Consider the following 22,198-nt stretch of genomic DNA (forward strand, 5'->3'; position numbering starts at 1 on the left):
TAGCAAACTGAACGTCGTCTTTAACATCATATCCTTTACCTTTTTTCATTGCTGACCAATCCCAAAATTTATGCTTATGCCAACCTGCTTGAGATGTACTTAAATCTATGTAGTGACTGTGCGCAGGTAAATTTTCACCTGAAATCGTTTTACTTCCTCCTGTTTCCTTTGAAGAGTTTGCACAATACAAAAACCTGTCAACTATTTGAGTCCAAGTTCCAAAACCCAGAACTGTTTCTGGTCTGGTAGAGTTCATTGACGTATAAATAGAGCCTATAGGATATAATGTTTGAAGCATTTCTGTCTTTAACGTTTGAAGCTCTGTTTTGTCAGCTTTTTTATCTAACTCATCGTTAACATATGTTTTGTCAGCTTTTTTATCTAACTCATCGTTAACATATGTTTTGTCAGCTTTGTTGTCATATAAATCTTGAGCAGTGAATTTAACTTTGTTTTCATCCTCCATGACATAGACATTTCTACATCTAGTGTATTTCATCGTCGTTATGTCATCCTCCGATGTTAAACCTTGTGGAAAGTTAGGAGGTTTCCAATACAATGCATCCCCACCAGTTCCATCAGGTTCTTCAACCGTTCCTGCAATATTTTCTATACCAACAGTTGCGAAGAAATCGTGTGTATGAGTCTTTTTAGAATATTCTTTGTCAGCTCTTGTCACTTCACTTGACATTTTATTGTCAACATATGTTTTATCCGCTTTGTCATCTAACATTGCTGGTAGTTCATCTACGTCATAGATGTTATGTGTATGGTGTTTTTGTGGGTATGTTCTATCTGTCCATGCGAGAATATAGTCTCTTGTTGCATCTACATACTCTTTGTCAGCTTTGTTGTCAATATCTGCCTTCAAAAGAAGTTCATCTATAGGTTTCTCGTTTAAAGTTCCTTTTGTTGGATTTATACAGACAGTATGGTTCTTATTGTCTTGAAACAGAAACTCATCTGTCATTGGGTTTAATGTCAGTTTTAAGTTTCCTTCTTTCAATGACTCAGATATCTTAGAATAGTTTGAAAAGTTTGTTGTGTTCTTATTTAGAGCTTGCACAATGAGTTGTCGGTTGTGTTGTATTTCTCTCATGGAAGCAATATCTTTCGACATTTTTATTGTAGATAAAATATGCTTCCAATAGAAAAAGAAAATTCAAGAGTTGCTACAACTAAACCATTAGATGAACTTTTTACTAATGTCGGTCAAAAGTTTGAGACAGAGACCGTAAAGCATGAAGGCTATCGTTTTGACTACCCATTAAGATGGTTAAGAGACCCATCTGTCACAAAAGCTATTGGCTTTCGTAGAATGAAGTTTGTGTCTGTAGAAGATAAAAGTTTTCCATTTATTGTAAGGTTTCATATAGATTATATATCTGAAGGGAAACGAAAAATGTGGGAAGAAATTGAGCTAATACAAGTTGACCTTTCATCTTCTCTACAGACTGCGTTAAAAAATATAGAAGATAAAATAAATTCATGTTATGCAAAATATGCTGATGAATATGCAAATACCGAGAGCACACTTTATGTGAGAATTGTATATGACAAACAAAATTCACAAGTGTCATTTCAAATCTACGAAGACAATCCAAAGAAAGACGAACAAATATATACAGAATTCACTGCAATGTCATGGTATTATTTGCAAAGAATGTTAAATCAGAAAGTCGAACTTCCTTTAGCAAATATTTACAGTCGATATGCAAGAGATGAACCATATTTATTTAAAGATGTTTTCGACCCAGCTGCTATTATTGTTCATGCTTCATTTTCTGGCGCCCAAAACTCTTTCTTATGCTTGGCAAATGACTTTTACGAAAAACCTACAAAGTTATACGAACCACCAAGTGGAAGTATTTCAGACTTTCAAGTATGGTTTACTACAGATGGAAGAAAAAGAATAATTCCATTATACCATGCGTTTTACTTAGAACTTAGTTTCATATACAACTACTATCGAACGGTAAAAATATAATTTTTTAATACGGTTGAGGTGTTGGATTTGGTTGCCAACTAGACTGTGGTGCAGGTTCAGGCTGTTGTATAACAGGAGCTTGCTCTTCTGGTTCAGGGTCTTTAGGTATAATACCAACAAACTGACCTACTCTTTTACCAATATTTTTGACTCCGTTCCAAATTCCTCTTCCGACAGATTTTATTCCATTCCATATACCTCTTCCAACTCTTCTGAAGAAGTTTCCAATACTACTGAAGAAACCCATTTTACTATATGTAAAAATCTAATGTCCGCCTAGTCTCTTACGTTTCCTGTTGAGTTCCATAGCATTCTTTAACTGGAGCTCATACATTCTGTTTCTCCTCTGGTAGAAAACATATTCTGGGTCAACTCCTGTGTTCGCGTCATCTGCATAAAGTTGTTTATATCCCACTTCAGGGTTTGTATAAAACTCTTTCCATCTCATATTTGCATACCATGGTGGCAAACCTAACGCAGCGTCATTTGACATGGCAGTTTGCATTTGTACATCTGTTGGCACTTGACCATAGTTTGCCATTGCAGTTTGTATTCTAACTTCATTTGGAATATTCTCTGGGTTTGGTTGTCCAGGTTGCTGTGCATTCGCTAAGTTCTGTGCGTCCATTTAATATTAGATAAAAATATCTCTTACGAGTACATATGCTGAACATTTGCAGGCATTGGTTCATCTTCATATTCTCTGTACTTTTCTGCCACGTCAAATAAATAAATGACACAATGGAAAAAACCTAAAACAAGTAGTCCTATTTCAAACCACATTTACTTACTAATAAAATTTCTTTGTTATGACACTTTCTCCAGTTTATAGGACCTCTCTCATATTCTATCTTGTCATATATAAACTCATAGTCATGTATGTCCTCTAACCATCTCATAACGGTTTCCAAACCACTTTTATCGGATGTAAAGTAAAAGCATGGATGGTTATGTAAAACGTCTAAAGTTTCTAAAGAGTCTCTCAAAGTCCAGTCTACTTGGTATTGAAAATCCCATGTGTTATAGAACGGCGGGTCCACTATAAAGAAAACATTTTCCTTGTCTTTATATTTTTCATACAAATCTGTCCAATGACATCTCACAAACTCTATACCCTCAATATATTTTTCTATGTCCTCTTTGAAAACATTTGTATAGTTAAGATATAAAACTTTTGACATAAGTGTTTCAATGTCATGAACTCTTATAGCACCACTATATAATAGTCTAGCAGATATACTATCCCAGTCTATATATTCTGCTTTTTTCAAAACCTCTCTCACAATATTTTTCTTATCTAATGGTATACGTTCCATCTTACCTATAGGTATCTTTTCTTTTAACTCTTTCAATATATTGTTTGTGTCTGGTATATGTTTGAGACGGTCCATATAGTTGTCGAAGTCATTGCATATAATCTTTGAGTCAGGAAATATTGTATGGCACAAATGGGATATATAGAAACTTCCACCGAACAAATCTACAAATGTTAGACCATTCGGTAGTTTCTTAAGTTCTCTCAATATAATATCTTTACATTTACTCTTATTTCCAAAGAACGGTAACGGTGGTTTTGTAAAATTCATTTATATATATATAAAAATGTTTTTTCCCTGAAAAGTGACAGAAAAGTGACAAAACATGAAAACATATATAATTTGTGAAAAGCGACACATTATATAATGTTTTCGACCCAGAAGAAGGCTTCTTCCCAGAAGCAATGGAGGAAGAAGAAGAGTCCTCTGAATTCACACCAGAAGACTAACAATTTTCCGAATAAAAACTTCATTTATACTAAACATCTTCGGGGCTAGAGGGCACGAAGTGCCTGGAAGCCCCACTACCTTTTTTTTTTTTTTTTTTTTTTTATATTCATTCAGCTTGTCTTGATATGTCATATTTTCGCAATTTTTTGTGAGAATTCAAAATAAATATGTATAGCGAGGTTAATGAAATTAAGGCTGTGATTACAACCCATTCATTATGTGCTGCTTCTTCTAAACTATATATTATACTGCTGATTATTCCCCAAGTAGCATTTGATTTTAATTTTTATGCGAATTTCAAAATTTGATGTTTTAACATCAGTAATTGAACACCTTGAATTCTAAAAATCATATTGTAATTCAAATTTTATTAATTGATCTTTCAATTGCGCGTTTAGAAAAAGGATGATATAATATTTTAAAAATATTATGTATGTATAATATGAATTTGAATAAAACTGTTCTTAGTATTAATGACCTTTGGTTCGCATTGTAAAATACGAAAAAAAATAAGTTATTTTTATTTGTTTACATATTGTGCCAATTTTCATTATCATACATGCTGTCTAAGCACTCATAGTAATTAAAGTAGTTGGATATGATGTTGACATATAATTGTAATTTATAAATTTATTTGATATGCAGCCTTAGTTAAAATTTTAATAAAATACAACTGAAACAAGCTACAAAATAACCAATGATATGCATATTTTAGCACGTCTAAAAAAAGTCAAATGTGAATTGATATATTCGATTTCTTTTGCAAAAATTTTAGTAAAATATTAATCTTTGATATATTTTCTGACAAAATGTAAACCTCTCAATTTTATCGTCGGGGGAAGTAACTCAATTCCTTCAAAATTATTCTTTAAATATTGAATTTAAAGTTATTTAATTTGGATTATAAATAAATAGGCTAATACAATATTTAAAAATGAGAAAAAATAACTTTTCAAAGAACTTTTCATAATCTCAAAGAAAATTTTTTATTCAATAATTATATAAATTAATTAACATTCATAATGAAATTGGATTTTTTTTATAAAAAATTGGTCCTACTTAACTTTTTGAGAGAATTTGGCTTTCTCGTAAACGAAAAAGGGATTTGACGGAGTCAAATCCCCGCTCACAAAAAGTGGACTTTACATGTCAAATTTTATATGCATGTAATGTCCACTTTTATGAGTTTTAGGAAGGAATTGGAAGCCATGAGTTACTGACATTGCATCAGTATCTCATAGCCTCCAATTCCTTCAAAAAATGGGAGAAACTTTGTCCGAATAGTTTAACATTCGGACAAAGTTTCTCCCATTTTAAGAAGGAATTGGAGGGTAAGAGATATACCATATGAATGTATATCTCTTACCCTCCAATTCCTTCTAGAAAGTGTCCAAACTTTGGGTTAATTGCAAAGTATTAACCCAAAGTTTGGACACTTTCAAGTGGAGATGGAAGGCTTTGGGTATATATTAATACAATATACCTCAAAGCCTTCCATCTCCACTACAAATGTGAGAAACTTTGTCCGAATAGTTTAACATTCGGACAAAGTTTCTCCCATCTTTCAATGTAATTGCTACCTGTGAGTACTGACTTGAAGTCAGTGCTTCACAGGTAGCAATATCCAAAAATTTAAAAACATTTTATCAGTTCGTTAGAGAACTAGAGCCTCCTAGGTACTGAACCAGAATCAGTGCCTAGGGGACTCTAGTGATCTATATAAATCTGAGAAACTTTGAGGAAATTGTTCGACATTTCCTCAAAGTTTCTCAGCAATTTAGCGAGGAATGTTCGTTATCGTGTAGATATTTATAATATATACATGATAACAAACATTCCCCGCTAAAAGATGTAAAATCTTATAAGAAATAATTGCAAAAGAATAACAAATTGCAACAAATTTTATATGAAACTGAACCTTATGAGGTAGTGATTCAAGATCACCGCCTCATAAGATTCAGTTTCAATCTCAAGTATCTCAAAAGTAAGGCTCTATTTTTTGCCATGTAAAGTGTCACTTTTCTGTCCAAATGATAAGTTATTCAGAGAAAGTTTCCCAGCTATCAAGAGGGAATTGTTCCTTATGAGGTATATATACTGTATACCTCATAAGGAACAATTCCCTCCTTAAAACGAGAAACTTGTTCGAAATTGTTTATCATTTCGAACAAGTTTTCTCGTTTTTAATAAGAAACTAAAGGCTATGAGGCACTGATTATATATTAGTGCCTCACAGCCTTTAGTTTCTAATAGATAGCTGGGAAACTTTCTCCAAATGATAAGTTATTCAGAGAAAGTTTCCCAGCTATCAAGAGGGAATTGTTCCTTATGAGGTATATAGTTATAATGTATACCTCATAAGGAACAATTCCCTCATTAAAATCGTAGATATTTTTACTTATTACTCATGCTTTCAAAATCACAATCCTCTGAAAAGTTTTTTTATTAAGAATTTAGAATTTTGATAAATACCTTTTTTCAATTTGATATAATACTTATATATTTTCAAAAAGACATTTTGAAAAGATATCTCAAAAGTTCTCTGAAAACCTATTTTTGATTAATTTTGAGAAATATCCGTATTAAATTAATCACTAAATTCATTCAACACTACTTTAATTTTTAAATTCAAAAAATTATATGTGCTTCTTAAAATGTCTCACAAAAATTTTATTATAAAATTATATACAATATTAAAAATCCCACAACATTTTTTACTTTACATAATCGTACTTCCTCGACGATTAATTTCCCCTCAATTCCTATCGTTGACCGAACTTAGCATGCAACAAAATATTAATCTTTGATATATTTTCTGGATGTGTCAAAAAATTCTGATAACTCCTTTTGAACGATATCCTAGTTGAGTTAGAAGGGAAGTGAAAATTGAATGCATCATCTCACCTCAGAGACCCTAGTCAAATATTTGAATCCAGTCAGGTGATGTGATATCGATCCAACCAAAAAAATCTAGTGTATGTCAAATCTAGGTCCTCATAGGGAAGGATTTCGTGGATTACCAAATGCAGATAATGTGTATGCATATACAACAACAGGCGATCAAAGCAAACTTTTCGAACCATCTGTAATTTCATTTAATAAAGTTTCTGGCAATAATCCAACAGTTGTCATCAATCCTGATTCAAAGTTCCAAACGATCGATGGATTTGGAGCTGCTATTACAGGTTCCACAGCATATAACTTAAAACAAATGACTCAAGAAGCAAGAGACAAGTTCCTTAAAGATACATTCGATCCAGACACAGGTATGGGCTATTCTTTCATTCGTATTTCTATCGGTGCTCAGACTTTTCTCTCAAAGATTTCACAGAATGTGATAAAGAAGGAATTGACAATTTCGCTCTTGATTCCGAAGATACAGACATTATCATCCCAATTATACAGCAAATTCTCAAGATTAACCCTTCTGTTAAAATTATTGCAACTCCTTGGACTCCTCCTATTTGGATGAAGGTTTCAGACCTGTCCACCCTTAGAAGACATAATTCCTTCATTTCTGGTTACCTTGATCCAAGACTTTACCAAGAATATGCTACTTATTTTGTCAAATACGTCCAAGCAATGGCCAAATACAATTTTCACATCTACGCCATCACATTACAAAATGAGCCACTTAATAAAGGCAACTCCGCTTCTTGTTTCATGGGCTACGAGCAACAAAGAGATTTTATTAAGACAGCTCTTGGTCCACAGTTCGCTGCAAACAACATTTCGACAAAGATCATTATTTACGACCATAATTATAACTACGATAACATTGTTACTCAAGAACATTATCCAGTTCACATTTACGATGACGCCGAGGCTAATAAATACATTGATGGTGCTGCTTATCATGCTTATGGTGGTTCCAACACAGAAATGGACTATGTTACTAGCAAATATCCTAATAAGAATTTATATTTCACAGAAATAGCAATTGGCGAATGAATTACAATTTCCAGGGCGACTTGATGTGGAATACACGTGAAATCGGTATTGGAACCCTTAATAAAGGCAGCAAATGCGCAATCATGTGGAATTTGCTTCTTGATACAAACCATGGACCATATCGTCCAAATGGATGCTCCAATTCCTATGGAGCAGTTGATGTTAAAGTTCCTGGTTACTCAGAGCTCATTTACAGGTCTCATTACTATGATATGGCACATCTTTCCAAAGTTATTAAGCCAGACTCCATCAGACTTGGAACAACAGTCTCAGGAAGCTCAAATGTCTATGCTACATCAGCTATTAACACAAACGGATTCATTGGCGCTGTTTTACTTAATGATCAGGACCAAGACGTCACTGTTTCAGTCCACTGTGGCTCCCATGCATTTGATGTCCCGATGTCAAAGAGATCTGTTGTTTCCGTCATTTGGAAACAATAAATGAAAAAAAATTAATTTTAAATTTTAATAAATAGTTTCAAATATATATTGAATTTCCTCATATTTCTTCTGAACATAATTATCTAACACAATATATTATGATTTGAAACATTATACACAATCAGAATTTTGATTTTCTCTTTTTTTAATCTATAACCTTGTACAATGAAAAAAAAAAAAAAAAAAAAAGGTAGTGGGGCTTCCAGGGGCTGCGCCCCTTCTAGCCCCTAAGAAATTTTGCCCAAGACCCAAGAGGAGGACCGAACCCCAGCCGACCAGCCGGTGACTTTTTTGTAGAGCACTCAAAATAGTATAACTTTGTCCGGACAAGTAAGGGTCTATCGTCGCTACAGGAAAAGTTACAGGCGTTCCAAGGAAGTATACTTTGAGAAGACTTTCCCCCTTATAGAATGAGATAGGACGGTTATTTTACAAAACTGACAACACTTTGACCGAGTAGTTTTTTGTGCTGAACAAAAAGTGTCATATAAACATATGTCAAAAACCGTTTTTTACTTCACTTAAAATGCCACGTAAGCTACGTAAGAATATACGTAAGAGGAAGAGAGCATTGAAACATCCAATAGTAAAACTGACACCACAACAACAGTTGCAACAACAAATGATGAATGACCCCACTATGTTGCAACAAATGTCAAGCAACCCTATGCTTTTAAACCGAGTTATTGGTGCACAGAGTGGAGGTTTAAGAGCGGCACTTTTAGCGAAAATGGCAGGCTATGGTGGAGCTGCAGACGGAACAGCTTATAACCCTCAAAGTCAAATGAATTTGAGTTCACTCAAAAATCAAATAACAGATGTCAAAAAGTCAAACATAGACATACAGAAACAAATAAGTGAAAACGAAAAGAAACTAGAATATGACAGACACACAAAGAAACTCAATGAGTTAAACGTAGAGAAAAAGAAGAAAGAAGAACAACTGAAAGAACTAAGTACAGAGGAATATGCGAAAAAAGTGTCAGAAAAAGCAGCAGAAGTAGCAAAAATGGAACAAGATGTCATAAATTTGAAAAACCATACTACTCAATATAAAATACTGAAAGATGAAGAGATAAAACAAAAAGCCCTGAAGACATATATGGATAGCGATGAGTATAAAAAAGAAGTTGAAGCAAATGTAAAGGCAGAAAAACTTTTACAGTTGCAAAACCAAACCGTACAGTATGAAAACTTAGCACAAGAAAGTAAAAATAACGACGCGGCTATGCAAAAGGCAATGAAAAGCGCAGAATATATAAAAGCTAACAATGACTGGTTAGATGCCCAAGCCAACGCTAAAGCAGCCCAACTCATAGGGTCAATAAGGACAAAAATACAAGCGGATGAAGATAGTTCAAATGAAGCTTTAACAAATGCTGACTTTAAGAACGCTTTCGAAGCTCTTCATAGTAAGGTGAAACAAGTGAACGACTTCTCATCTGGAAAGAAACTGAAGTCTGAAGGTTTCGACAAAGAGTTAAAAGAAGTAGCACAAAATATGACGAAAATAACAGATGCAGCAACGAGACAGGCAGTTCAAAGTGCCTATGACGCCGTTAGAGCAACTGTTGTGAAAAGTCAAGAAAAAGAGTTACAACAGACCAAAACAGACCTAGTAAATGCTTTCTTAAAAACGAAAAGTCAGGTAGGACATTACGCTGCAGATGGAACATATGTGCCAGCTGGTGGAACTTATATACCACCAAACCCTCCAAGAGAAGCACCTGCACCAGGACTACCTAGAACATTTACATCGTCACATGGACACAGACACAGGCATGCACAACAACCAGCACAACAACCACCTCCACAACCAGCACAACAACCAACACAACAACCAGCACAGCAACCAACAGTTCAAAACCCTGCACAACAACAACCAACAAACAGAGCAAGGACATAAAAGAAGTAGAGAACAAGGAAACCAAGAATTCTTAAAAATGCTTAAAGAAGAGTGTGGTTTCCCAGATACTGTTGACTTTAGTGACAGATATAAAGAAGCTATTAGAAAGTTCAAGGATGGAAATACTGACCCGAACCTATTTAGCTTTATGGCTCAGCACCAAAACGGATATAATCTCAAACCTGGAAAATACAAGCTCGCTAAGGGATATGATTTAATAGCATATCATCCAAATGACATGGATGAATTTACTCCGAGATATTTGATGTCAGAGCTAAATGACAATTCAACTTTCGTCATGAAACGCGTAAAAAATAGAGACGGAACGAAAGAACAAAAGCTTATGAATGCGGATGACGTAGATAGGGAAATTGTTGAAAACGGTCTCGGAATATATGAAATGCCAGCAGATGAGGTACAAGAAACTCCACAGGAAGAAGTTCAGATACAACCAGACATGGAAGAAATAGTTCCGCAACAACAGCTAGAAGAGCCTGAAGGAAACGAACAAGTCCTTCCTTTGGAAACTAACTTCACAGAACTAGATGAAGATTTGGAACAGCCGAAAAATCTTGACCCTCAACAAGAGTATGCGGAGAATATGGAATATTTCCAAGAGTCTAAAAAAAATTCGGCTGACATAGTAGAAGAATATCGAAAAATGTTTGCCGACATACAAAAGACTCCAACATCAGATGAAAATATCCAGCATAGAATGGAAGAACTGAAAAAAAATGTACACAAATACAACAACCCTTTTTACTTACGAGCATTTAACGTTCAATCTTCGGATGAACTCGGTGAAAATAAAAGGTTAAATTTCAAGAAAACATATAGAAATGAAACATTGTTTAAAGTTCATTCAGAACCTAACCAAGATGGAAACAAACCTACTTTTGTTTCTGCAGACGATGGAACTACAATGAGATGGGGTCATAAAGCTAATCCGGATAGGTGGTTCATAAACTTACAACCACAATTCCAAGAAGTTGTAGACGCAATGGAAGTCAATGGTGAACCAGATATAGCTGGTATTTTCAGCGCGGCTTTAATGCCATTGAAAGATATGAAAGATGCAGATATTTTGGACCAGTATGAAATGAACATGGCTGATGGAAATATAACACCTGACGTTCTAGAACATTTATCTCAAAGAACTACACAGAACCATAAAGATGGTATATTTGGTGAAGAGTTTAGAAAGAAAGTTAGGGAGAGAGAAGGAAGAGAACCTATTGTACATGACCTTGCAAACGAAAGTTTACAAAATGTCATAAAAACTTACTTTGCAGACGATGAATCGAGAAGGGATGAATATTTAAGAAAACTCAAATGGACAGTACCAAATGAAATGTTAGTATTGAAAAACATGTTCCTTGACAAAATAAAACCAACTACAGAAATAAACGACGCAAGACTGAAAGATTGGGTAAAAGCTTTCCCATTCACAAAAGATATAGTTGGTAACATGGAAAGAAAACCAGAATGGCTACAAAAACATATATTTGGAAACGAGCTTATTCCATATGGACAGGCACTGTTTGAAGCGCTTGAACCGGAAACTCAGGAAAGAGTCATGCAAACAATACGCGAAGACTCAAATACAGACTATGACAAACTCTTTCTAGGATATAGGTTACCTGAGATGGGCGACCAGAGCCAAAAGGCAAAAAGGACATGGGAAATTTGCAACATACTAGATGAACATAATGCAAAGATGCAACAACTTCAAGCAGAGGGCAATGAAGGAAAAAGAAGAGTTAAAAACTCAGTCAGGAAGAAAGTAAAGCTTGGTCGGAGTGGGTTCTATTATGACATATAAATCCAACTATTCTATATTTTTACTCATATGAAATGTACGCCGCTCAGAATATAACGCCAACAGTTTTGGATGCCATGAATGGAAATGTTTCCGAATGGTATAACGAATGCGACAATGCCATTAGAAGGTCAGAAATAGTTCCTGGAACTTACGAATATACAACTGCTGTTTCTTATGGAAACGTAGGTGAGTTTGGAGAAGGTTCTTCAACAACAGTAGATATTGCTTGCGACAGGTTTCATATAATTTCTATTGACAACTCTTTCTTATACGTGGAACAAGACATTGAAATAAAACCTTCTGCCAAGTTGTCTGACAAGAAAGGTTGCAATGGAATTTTCTATGTCGGATACCAATATGCTCCAGAAGTTTTCATGGGATATAAGATATATTCTAACTCTGACTTAGTTCAAACAGTAACATGGGCAAACTATGAATGGTTCGCTTTGAGAAACTCAGTACAACCACAAGCTAGAGAACAAACAGACCAGTATGCCACCATTGAGAAAATAAGAAGACTTGACCCTAACGTTCCAGGAGTTTATGTTGACCTTTCTGGACAAACTGCAGCAGCAGTAACCAAAGTAAAACTGAAACTTAGAGTTCCTTTGTCATCTTTCCTCATCTTCAGGTTTTTAAGATACTTGCCAAACTGGGCAGGAAAAATTTCTATTAGGGTTGTTAAAAATATCAAAAATTAGCGTTTTGAAGACACCATGGTGTCTTATAATTTTCCCTTCCTTATTGGCGTGTAGAAATAAATGCGCCAATAGATTGAAGAAGAAGAATTGTTTTTCTCTTAATGAACTTTAATCCTTTTGATATAAGAATATTAAAAACATTAATATAATTTCGATTTCGGAAATTAAATTTCCAAATTTTTTGTCGCTTTCGGAAATAACAGGATCCCGCATCCAACACGCAACAACAAAACACAAAACACACTTTTTGGTTCTTTCATCGTTTTAATCGTAATTTATGTAATACATGATTTGGATAAATTTTACAAAAATAGAACCTATATTATATTCTTTTCAAAGATTAAAAAAAAAAAAAAAAAAAAAAAAAAAAAAAAAAAAAAAAAAAAAAAGGGAGTGGGGCTTCCAGGCACTTCGTGCCTTCTAGCCCTAAGAATTTTTCCCAAGACCCAAGAGGAGGACCGAACCCCAGCCGACCAGCCGTTGATTTTTTTGTCAAGACTTCTTCGTATATGTTTTGTCAAGACTTCTTCGTAAATGTTTTGTCAAGACTTCTTCGTAAATGTTTTGTCAAGACTTCTTCGTAATGAGCGTAAATGACCCAAAAATAATGTTTATGTTAGAATGTTAGATCTAACACGTTTTCTAACATGTTTCTAACATCGTAGAAAACTCATGAATTTCTTCGTAAATGTTTTGTCAAGACTTCTTCATCGTAAATGTTTTTTACTTCACTTAAAATGCCACGTAAGCTACGTAAGAATATACGTAAGAGGAAGAGAGCATTGAAACATCCAATAGTAAGACTAACACCACAACAACAGTTGCAACAACAAATGCTGAATGACCCCACTATGTTGCAACAAATGTCAAGCAATCCTATGCTTTTAAACCGAGTTGTTGGTGCACAGAGTGGAGGTTTAAGAGCGGCACTTTTAGCGAAAATGGCAGGCTATGGTGGAGCTGCAGACGGAACAGCATATAACCCTCAAAGTCAAATGAATTTGAGTTCACTCAAAAATCAAATAGCAGATGTCAAAAAGTCAAACATAGACATACAGAAGCAAATAGGTGAAAACGAAAAAGAAACTAGAATATGACAGACACACAAAGAAACTCAATGAGTTAAACGTAGAGAAAAAGAAGAAAGAAGAACAACTGAAAGAACTAAGTACAGAGGAATATGCGAAAAAAGTGTCAGAAAAAGCAGCAGAAGTAGCAAAAATGGAACAAGATGTCATAAATTTGAAAAACCATACTACTCGATATAAAGTACTGAAAGATGAAGAGATAAAACAAAAAGCCCTGAAGACATATATGGATAGCGATGAGTATAAAAAAGAAGTTGAAGCAACTGTAAAGGCAGAAAAACTTTTACAGTTGCAAAACCAAACCGTACAGTATGAAAACTTAGCACAAGAAAGTAAAAATAACGACGCGGCTATGCAAAAGGCAATGAAAAGCGCAGAATATATAAAAGCTAACAATGACTGGTTAGATGCCCAAGCCAACGCTAAAGCAGCCCAACTCATAGGGTCAATAAGGACAAAAATACAAGCGGATGAAGATAGTTCAAATGAAGCTTTAACAAATGCTGACTTTAAGAACGCCTTCGAAGCTCTTCATAGTAAGGTGAAACAAGTGAACGACTTCTCATCTGGAAAGAAACTGAAGTCTGAAGGTTTCGACAAAGAGTTAAAAGAAGTAGCACAAAATATGACGAAAATAACAGATGCAGCAACGAGACAGGCAGTTCAAAGTGCCTATGACGCCGTTAGAGCAACTGTTGTGAAAAGTCAAGAAAAAGAGTTACAACAGACCAAAACAGACCTAGTAAATGCTTTCTTAAGAACGAAAAGTCAGGTAGGACATTACGCTGCAGATGGAACATATGTGCCAGCTGGTGGAATTTATATACCACCAAACCCTCCAAGAGAAGCACCTGCACCAGGACTACCTAGAACATTTACATCGTCACATGGACACAGACACAGGCATGCACCAAAACCAACACAACAACCAACAGTTCAAAAACCAGCACAGCAACCAACAGTTCAAAATCCAGCACAACAACCAACAGTTCAAAATCCAGCACAACAACAACCACAAACAGAGCAAGGACATAAAAGAAGTAGAGAACAAGGAAACCAAGAATTCTTAAAAATGCTTAAAGAAGAGTGTGGTTTCCCAGATAGTATTGACTTTAGTGACAGATATAAAGAAGCTATTGGAAAGTTCAAGGATGGAAATACTGACCCGAACCTATTTAGCTTTATGGCTCAGCACCAAAACGGATATAATCTCAAACCTGGAAAATACAAGCTCGCTAAGGGATATGATTTAATAGCATATCATCCAAATGACATGGATGAATTTACTCCGAGATATTTGATGTCAGAGCTAAATGACAATTCAACTTTCGTCATGAAACGCGTAAAAAATAGAGACGGAACGAAAGAACAAAAGCTTATGAATGCGGATGACGTAGATAGGGAAATTGTTGAAAACGGTCTCGGAATATATGAAATGCCAGCAGATGAGGTACAAGAAACTCCACAGGAAGAAGTTCAGATACAACCAGACATGGAAGAAATAGTTCAGCAACAACAGCTAGAAGAGCCTGAAGGAAACGAACAAGTCCTTCCTTTGGAAACTAACTTCACAGAACTAGATGAAGATTTGGAACAGCCGAAAAATCTTGACCCTCAACAAGAGTATGCGGAGAATATGGAATATTTCCAAGAGTCTAAAAAAAATTCGGCTGACATAGTAGAAGAATATCGAAAAATGTTTGCCGACATACAAAAGACTCCAACACCAGATGAAAATATTCAGCATAGAATGGAAGCACTGAAAGAAAATGTACACAAATACAACAACCCTTTTTACTTACGAGCATTTAACGTTCAATCTTCGGATGAACTCGGTGAAAATAAAAGGTTAAATTTCAAGAAAACATATAGAAATGAAACATTGTTTAAAGTTCATTCAGAACCTAACCAAGATGGAAACAAACCTACTTTTGTTTCTGCAGACGATGGAACTACAATGAGATGGGGTCATAAAGCTAATCCGGATAGGTGGTTCATAAACTTACAACCACAATTCCAAGAAGTTGTAGACGCAATGGAAGTCAATGGTGAACCAGATATAGCTGGTATTTTCAGCGCGGCTTTAATGCCATTGAAAGATATGAAAGATGCAGATATTTTGGACCAGTATGAAATGAACATGGCTGATGGAAATATAACACCTGACGTTCTAGAACATTTATCTCAAAGAACTACACAGAACCATAAAGATGGTATATTTGGTGAAGAGTTTAGAAAGAAAGTTAGGGAGAGAGAAGGAAGAGAACCTATTGTACATGACCTTGCAAACGAAAGTTTACAAAATGTCATAAAAACTTACTTTGCAGACGATGAATCGAGAAGGGATGAATATTTAAGAAAACTCAAATGGACAGTACCAAATGAAATGTTAGTATTGAAAAACATGTTCCTTGACAAAATAAAACCAACTACAGAAATAAACGACGCAAGACTGAAAGATTGGGTAAAAGCTTTCCCATTCACAAAAGATATAGTTGGTAACATGGAAAGAAAACCAGAATGGCTACAAAAACATATATTTGGAAACGAGCTTATTCCATATGGACAGGCACTGTTTGAAGCGCTTGAACCGGAAACTCAGGAAAGAGTCATGCAAACAATACGCGAAGACTCAAATACAGACTATGACAAACTCTTTCTAGGATATAGGTTACCTGAGATGGGCGACCAGAGCCAAAAGGCAAAAAGGACATGGGAAATTTGCAACATACTAGATGAACATAATGCAAAGATGCAACAACTTCAAGCAGAGGGCAATGAAGGAAAAAGAAGAGTTAAAAACTCAGTCAGGAAGAAAGTAAAGCTTGGTCGGAGTGGGTTCTATTATGACATATAAACCAACTATTCTATATTTTTACCCATATGAAATGTACGCCGCTCAGAATATAACGCCAACAGTTTTGGATGCTATGAATGGAAATGTTTCCGAATGGTATAACGAATGCGACAATGCCATTAGAAGGTCAGAAATAGTTCCTGGAACTTACGAATATACAACTGCTGTTTCTTATGGAAACGTAGGTGAGTTTGGAGAAGGTTCTTCAACAACAGTAGATATTGCTTGCGACAGGTTTCATATAATTTCTATTGACAACTCTTTCTTATACGTGGAACAAGACATTGAAAAAAACCTTCTGCCAAGTTGTCTGACAAAAAGGTTGCAATGGAATTTTCTATGTCGGATACCAATATGCTCCAGAAGTTTTCATGGGATATAAGATATATTCTAACTCTGACTTAGTTCAAACAGTAACATGGGCAAACTATGAATGGTTCGCTTTGAGAAACTCAGTACAACCACAAGCTAGAGAACAAACAGACCAGTATGCAACTATTGAGAAAATAAGAAGACTTGACCCTAACGTTCCAGGAGTTTATGTTAACCTTTCTGGACAAACTGCAGCAGCAGTAACCAAAGTAAAATTGAAACTTAGAGTTCCTTTGTCATCTTTCCTCATCTTCAGGTTTTTAAGATACTTGCCAAACTGGGCAGGAAAAATTTCTATCGAACTTACTCCAAGCAAAAATAACTTAGTCATTGCACCAACACAAGACCCATTCACTCTTACAGAAGTAGTGGGAACAAATAAAATGTCATTCGCCGACTTTTGCAAAAACAAAGTTGACTTAGACTTTGGTTTCTCAAACCTCAACACTGAAGTAAAACTATTATTTCAATGCTGCTGGAGATGCTTGGGACCCAGTTAAGTTCACATGCGAAAAATTTGAATGCAAGAGAATAGAAAGCAGACTTGCAGTCTATATGTTGGACCCAGATATTTCAAATGCTTTAGCTGCCAAATATATTGCAGTTCCACTTATGTTCCCTATACACAAATATCTGTCAAAGACTTTGCAGGTGAAGTTGGAAACCAAAGTGCTGACCCAGGTGCAAGAACAGATATTGCCTTAACAACTGCAATGAAACATGCAGATACTCTGTTTGTACTGTTCAGACGAAACTATAAATGACTATTCTTGTTTCTACAACCCCGGTATTAAATATCATATAAACATAGATGGCAAATACTATCCAAGAGAAGAATATTCTACAGTTGAGGATATGAGGTCATACAACTTGACATTAGATGCTATGAACTTTAACAACAACTTCACAACAACCATTAACCCTGAAATGCAAAGTTCTATTATGCCATATGTGAAAGTATGGACCCATACAGGAGCTCAAAAAACTCAATATACAAATGGAGACCGTTCAAACTTTTGGCTTGGCATTCCATTTGCTGACTCAGAAGACTTTATGGGTGGTATTTCAACTGTTGGTACTGTACAAATACAATATACTGGTGACAGAGACGGTCCAGATGAACTGAGAGCAAAGAAGTTTACAAAACCAATAGCACTTTTCACGGAAGATGCTCTTTTGAAAATTCGTTCGATGAAACCTGCTGGGCTCCTCAGATTGGTATAACGACAGCTTCCATCGAGCAGATTTTGGCAGCAGGTCAGTAAGTTGTTCTTGAACTGACTTCTCTCCGTCAAATATTGACAGTACGCCAGTTTTGACATAAAATTGTATTATAAACTTACCTTTAGAAATATCGGTCAGTTTTGTTGTTATATTTTTGTCTGCTTCAAGAACTTTCACCATCTCGGTTATACCAACTTTCTTTGCTTTATGAAAATATTTTGGTTCAGCAAAGACTGCTATTCTATAACATTTTCCATTGTTTGTGTAAAGAACTATTCTATCAATGAAACTTGTATTGTTTGTGTGTGTAAACTTTGTTTTGCTTCAATTCGAAGAGATACTCAAATACGTCCATCTTTTTATTCTAAGTAAAATGTCATTTCCGAAAAATAGAAGCGTAAGTGTTTCAAAAGGTTTAATGGCGATGGCAGATGTGAAGTTAAATTCACCAACTCAAACAAACAGTCAAAGTGTTGTTGTCAATGTCAAAGAAAGAGATGTTGAAGTGGGGAAACCATACGAAGACGAAGATGGTATAACAATAGTTCCTGTAAAAAGAACCAACATACCCTGAAGTTAGCAGAGACTTAAGTTCTGTTGCAGATATTCGAAATGACTACAAGCAACTTAAAGACAAACTTAAAACTCAGGAGAAGATTTGTCAAGCTTTGGGTATAATGTTAAACTTGGTTGAGCACAACCCTGTAAAAGTGAACTCATATGTCATCGCACCTCATGAAATTTTGAAAGAACTATTGAAACTTTTGACAGAGGCAGACGATATAAACATCAAAGAAATAGAACCCGACATTGCTTGCTGTGGTGTTTCATACAATGTCATTGACAAGATATACGTTATGAAAGGAGGCGAAACGTTGAACTTAAAATATAGTTTCCCAGACGTCATAAAAATATTTGACGACCACAACATTTCATTAAAAATTTGCTAAGTAAATGGCAGAAGACATAGTGGTTTATACTATTACGACTAAAAACCCTGAGTCATATAATTCTATAACAAACAAAACTTACAAAGTCCTCAAGGACGGTATTTGTAAACTAACCTTAAACACAATGACGACTAAAGCCTGTTTTGCTCTTTTGACACCAGAAGACTTTATTGTTGTGAATGGTAAAAAATACTTCTTTGAAGATACTTACTCAGATATACCACCAACAGGTTTTGTTGACTTATTTAATACTTTAAGGACGAGTGTAACATGTGCTTGCAACTAGAGCAGGTTTCATTATGTTTGGATGTCCGACTGAGTTTACTATAAACAATATGAGCTATAATACAAAACTTATTTCTGGTTTTACACAACAGTTTCCTATAACAGGAAAAGGTGTCATACAAGGAATGTCTGTTCCATTGACTTTAAGTACACCTATTTTATATATTGTTTCAAAACTTAGGTTCAAAGTGCTATTCGAATGTTGACAGAAACTACTATGACCAAAAGATACTCATGCGTATAAACAACACTTTCTCTGCTGGTTGCCTATTGTTCATTCGAATGCAGAGTTTTCAGCTTTATTAAACTCAAACACTTTAGCAACATAAACTTAACCTTAGTTGACGCAAACTTTGTTCCTGTAAAACTTTATGTCCTATGTATTTTCAATGACGGCAGAAAGTTTCGAATTGGAAGATGCAACTGGTGAAAGTATTGTATTACAAGAACAACTTCAACAACAAATAGCTCAAGAACAACAAATGCAACAAATAGCTCAAGAACAACAAAGTCAAGAATAAAAAAATATTTTTTTTTTATTTTTATAAAAATGTACAGAATAGATGTTTCAGATTTTTATGACTTCCAAGCATTCAGAAATATGTGTCCATTTAGAGACTATAACAAAGCAGTCGAGAATTTGAAACGTTTAGTCATTTATGTCGACTCTGCCCCAGAATGTTATGTTATGAAAGAATGGATGTAGTCTTTAACAAACCAAGAGCAACAATAGTTTCAGAACAAGAATGTAGACAGAAACTTTAAGAAAATAAAAGTTGTACAAGTTGGCATGAAGATGTTAGATGCTTGGGATATCTTATTGTCAAAGTTAGAAGATTTTTCAGTTCGTGGTATAAAGTTTATACACCTTCTCCAAACTTCTATTCTATCTTCACTGGATATAAATATGAACAAGTAGAATGGAAAGAAAATGTTATAGAAGCTTGGTTAGACCATGTCAAAGAAATTATATGCAATGGAAACGAAAGAGTCTATGAGTATATCTTATGTTGGTTTGCAAACATCTTACAACATCCAAGTGCTAAAAATGAAACTGCTCTCATTATAATTGGAAAACAAGGAACTGGTAAGAACACATTCTTTACAGATATCTTATGCAAACTGTTAGAGGGCTATTCGAACCCGAATATGACAAACATAGAAAACATCTGCGGTAAATTTAACTCTTCAATAGAGAATATGAAACTTATAGTATGTAACGAACTTCAAAGTATAGATACAACAAAAGTTTTAAACTCAGATGCTTTGAAGAGTCTTATAACAGACAAAGTTGGAGTTGTTGAAAGAAAATATAAAGACCAAAGAGTTTGTGAAAATGTTGCAAACTTCGTCATGGTTTCAAACAATGCCGTTCCGATGAAGTTAGAAAGTTCTGACAGAAGATATGTAGTTGTCAGAACGTCAGATTCTCATATGCAAGATACAGAATATTTTGACGACTTAGCAGAAACTTTGACATCTGACTTTTACAACCACTTGTTCTCATATTTCATGACATTAGATATTTCTAAGTTCAATCCAAGACAAATTCCACATACCGAAGAAAGACAAACATTGTTAGAAGCAAACAAGAGTGTTTATGAACTGTTTATAGATGAGACTAACTTTGAGTGTTTAGATGAAAGGTCAGTGTACGATGAATATAAACAATATTGCCAAGAGTATGGTTATATGACAGCGTCTAAACGAACATTCTTGGCAAATGTCAAAAATCTTTTAGATGTTCAGAACGGCGTATATACAAAGAAAAATTTTTCTGAGTAAATTTTAAAAAAATATTTTTTTATCCGATAGAAAAGATGGCAAAATTCATCTCAGTAAACAAGTACATGACAGAAGTCAAAGAAGAACTAGACCCATTCGCTTATTTGAATGTTTACTTCTACCATTTTGAAAAGTCTTCATTCAGCAAAGTTTGGAACATCGAACCAGTTAAGTTTGCTATTGTGACTAAAAATGGTGCGAAATTTGAAGACTTAGACATTGACGGTATGTTGACAGTCAAAGAAAATTTTGACAGAAAGTTCTCAAAACTCGAAGAAGGCAAAGCATACAAACTTGTTATACCTTATGAACCAAAGAAAGCAGACGACTATGAATATTATGAGTCTAAGATAGTTGAAGTTCAAGGTAAATTGGGTAAAAAGATTTTAGAGTCTAAGCCAGTGTTTGCTCCTAAAGAGGAAGAGAACATTGACATTGACCCAGAAATGTTCTAAAAATAAAATTTTATTTTTACATGTCAAATTTCTTTTTCTCTGGTTCAGGTTCTTTCTTCTCTTCTTCTACTTTCTTTTCTTTCTTCTCTCTCTTCTTCTTCTTCTCTGGTGGAGTTATGTCAAACTTCTCAGAACCATATTTTTGTAAAAGGTCTTTGTCCTTTAATAGCTCTTCTATTCTGTTTTCTATTTCATCTTCAAGAACAGCGCATGTGTCTTCTTTGCATTCTAAGAACTTTTGTTGGACTTCAGCTTTCCAATCGGCGTCATCTCTGTCAACAAGTCTGTCATTGACAAATTTTAAGACTTCTCTGCTTAATGTTTTATGGTTCTTGTCATATTCCCAGAAACAGAACTTTAGAACAAATTCACCTTTCTTGTTTACACTATGTAAGATTTTATGGTCTACAGATGTTTTGCTGTCGAAAAGCTTGTCTCGAATATAGATAGCGAAATCGCTAGACATTTCCTAAAAGATAAAATTTTTAATTTTTCTAAAAATATGTTAGAAAAAAAGTTTGCTGACATTGACAAGAAATTTGAGAATGTTTTAAACAAGAACAAGAGGAAGTTAGAAAATGCTCAGATAAAGCCTATACATGACAA

General features: G+C 34.7%; 13 protein-coding genes and 1 pseudogene across 14 annotated transcripts, besides 4 other annotated features; 10 read left to right on the forward strand and 4 right to left on the reverse strand.

The window, feature by feature from the left end:
• Positions 1–4,557: part of a mobile genetic element that runs on past the window's edge.
• On the forward strand, positions 1,139–1,987 carry TVAGG3_0667200 (uncharacterized protein; the record flags this gene model as incomplete). Its single annotated transcript, XM_051242216.1, has 1 exon — positions 1,139–1,987. One exon carries the CDS (start codon positions 1,139–1,141, stop codon positions 1,985–1,987), a length of 849 nt encoding a protein of 282 aa, XP_051088803.1.
• TVAGG3_0667210 (serine threonine-protein phosphatase family) lies at positions 1,992–2,234 on the reverse strand (the record flags this gene model as incomplete). The annotated part of the gene is made up of 1 exon (XM_051242217.1): positions 1,992–2,234. The coding sequence occupies one exon, from the start codon at positions 2,232–2,234 to the stop codon at positions 1,992–1,994; it is 243 nt and encodes an 80-aa protein (XP_051088804.1).
• TVAGG3_0667220 (uncharacterized protein) lies at positions 2,253–2,615 on the reverse strand (the record flags this gene model as incomplete). Its single annotated transcript, XM_051242218.1, has 1 exon — positions 2,253–2,615. One exon carries the CDS (start codon positions 2,613–2,615, stop codon positions 2,253–2,255), a length of 363 nt encoding a protein of 120 aa, XP_051088805.1.
• TVAGG3_0667230 (phage tail repeat-like family) lies at positions 2,958–3,573 on the reverse strand (the record flags this gene model as incomplete). Its single annotated transcript, XM_051242219.1, has 1 exon — positions 2,958–3,573. A coding segment is annotated over one exon (616 nt), but the record flags the coding sequence as incomplete, so codon positions are not given.
• A 280-nt stretch (positions 4,558–4,837) lies between the features above and the next one.
• Positions 4,838–5,780: a mobile genetic element.
• Positions 5,781–5,793: 13 nt separating this feature from the next.
• Positions 5,794–6,129: a mobile genetic element.
• A 567-nt stretch (positions 6,130–6,696) lies between these two features.
• TVAGG3_0667260 (glucosylceramidase protein) lies at positions 6,697–8,510 on the forward strand (the record flags this gene model as incomplete). Its single annotated transcript, XM_051242220.1, has 1 exon — positions 7,728–8,147. One exon carries the CDS (start codon positions 7,728–7,730, stop codon positions 8,145–8,147), a length of 420 nt encoding a protein of 139 aa, XP_051088807.1.
• A 163-nt stretch (positions 8,511–8,673) lies between these two features.
• On the forward strand, positions 8,674–9,311 carry TVAGG3_0667270 (protein of unknown function, DUF4106 family; the record flags this gene model as incomplete). The annotated part of the gene is made up of 1 exon (XM_051242221.1): positions 8,674–9,311. A coding segment is annotated over one exon (638 nt), but the record flags the coding sequence as incomplete, so codon positions are not given.
• Positions 9,312–11,053: 1,742 nt separating this feature from the next.
• Positions 11,054–11,875, forward strand: TVAGG3_0667280 (protein of unknown function, DUF4106 family; the record flags this gene model as incomplete). The annotated part of the gene is made up of 1 exon (XM_051242222.1): positions 11,054–11,875. One exon carries the CDS (start codon positions 11,054–11,056, stop codon positions 11,873–11,875), a length of 822 nt encoding a protein of 273 aa, XP_051088809.1.
• Positions 11,876–11,961: 86 nt separating this feature from the next.
• Positions 11,962–22,198: part of a mobile genetic element that runs on past the window's edge.
• On the forward strand, positions 13,314–13,644 carry TVAGG3_0667300 (protein of unknown function, DUF4106 family; the record flags this gene model as incomplete). Its single annotated transcript, XM_051242223.1, has 1 exon — positions 13,314–13,644. A coding segment is annotated over one exon (331 nt), but the record flags the coding sequence as incomplete, so codon positions are not given.
• On the forward strand, positions 13,798–14,994 carry TVAGG3_0667310 (protein of unknown function, DUF4106 family; the record flags this gene model as incomplete). Its single annotated transcript, XM_051242224.1, has 1 exon — positions 13,798–14,994. A coding segment is annotated over one exon (1,197 nt), but the record flags the coding sequence as incomplete, so codon positions are not given.
• On the forward strand, positions 15,157–16,144 carry TVAGG3_0667320 (protein of unknown function, DUF4106 family; the record flags this gene model as incomplete). Its single annotated transcript, XM_051242225.1, has 1 exon — positions 15,157–16,144. A coding segment is annotated over one exon (988 nt), but the record flags the coding sequence as incomplete, so codon positions are not given.
• Positions 18,536–18,991, forward strand: TVAGG3_0667330 (annotated as a pseudogene). The gene has a single exon. A coding segment is annotated over exon 1 (456 nt).
• TVAGG3_0667340 (Poxvirus D5 protein-like family) lies at positions 20,787–21,137 on the forward strand (the record flags this gene model as incomplete). The annotated part of the gene is made up of 1 exon (XM_051242226.1): positions 20,787–21,137. One exon carries the CDS (start codon positions 20,787–20,789, stop codon positions 21,135–21,137), a length of 351 nt encoding a protein of 116 aa, XP_051088813.1.
• TVAGG3_0667350 (protein of unknown function, DUF4108 family) lies at positions 21,173–21,592 on the forward strand (the record flags this gene model as incomplete). The annotated part of the gene is made up of 1 exon (XM_051242227.1): positions 21,173–21,592. One exon carries the CDS (start codon positions 21,173–21,175, stop codon positions 21,590–21,592), a length of 420 nt encoding a protein of 139 aa, XP_051088814.1.
• TVAGG3_0667360 (uncharacterized protein) lies at positions 21,609–21,947 on the reverse strand (the record flags this gene model as incomplete). The annotated part of the gene is made up of 1 exon (XM_051242228.1): positions 21,609–21,947. A coding segment is annotated over one exon (339 nt), but the record flags the coding sequence as incomplete, so codon positions are not given.

The sequence above is a fragment of the Trichomonas vaginalis genome, chromosome III, assembly GCF_026262505.1.
Source record: "Trichomonas vaginalis G3 chromosome III, whole genome shotgun sequence".
Classification (NCBI taxonomy): Eukaryota; Parabasalia; order Trichomonadida; family Trichomonadidae; genus Trichomonas; species Trichomonas vaginalis.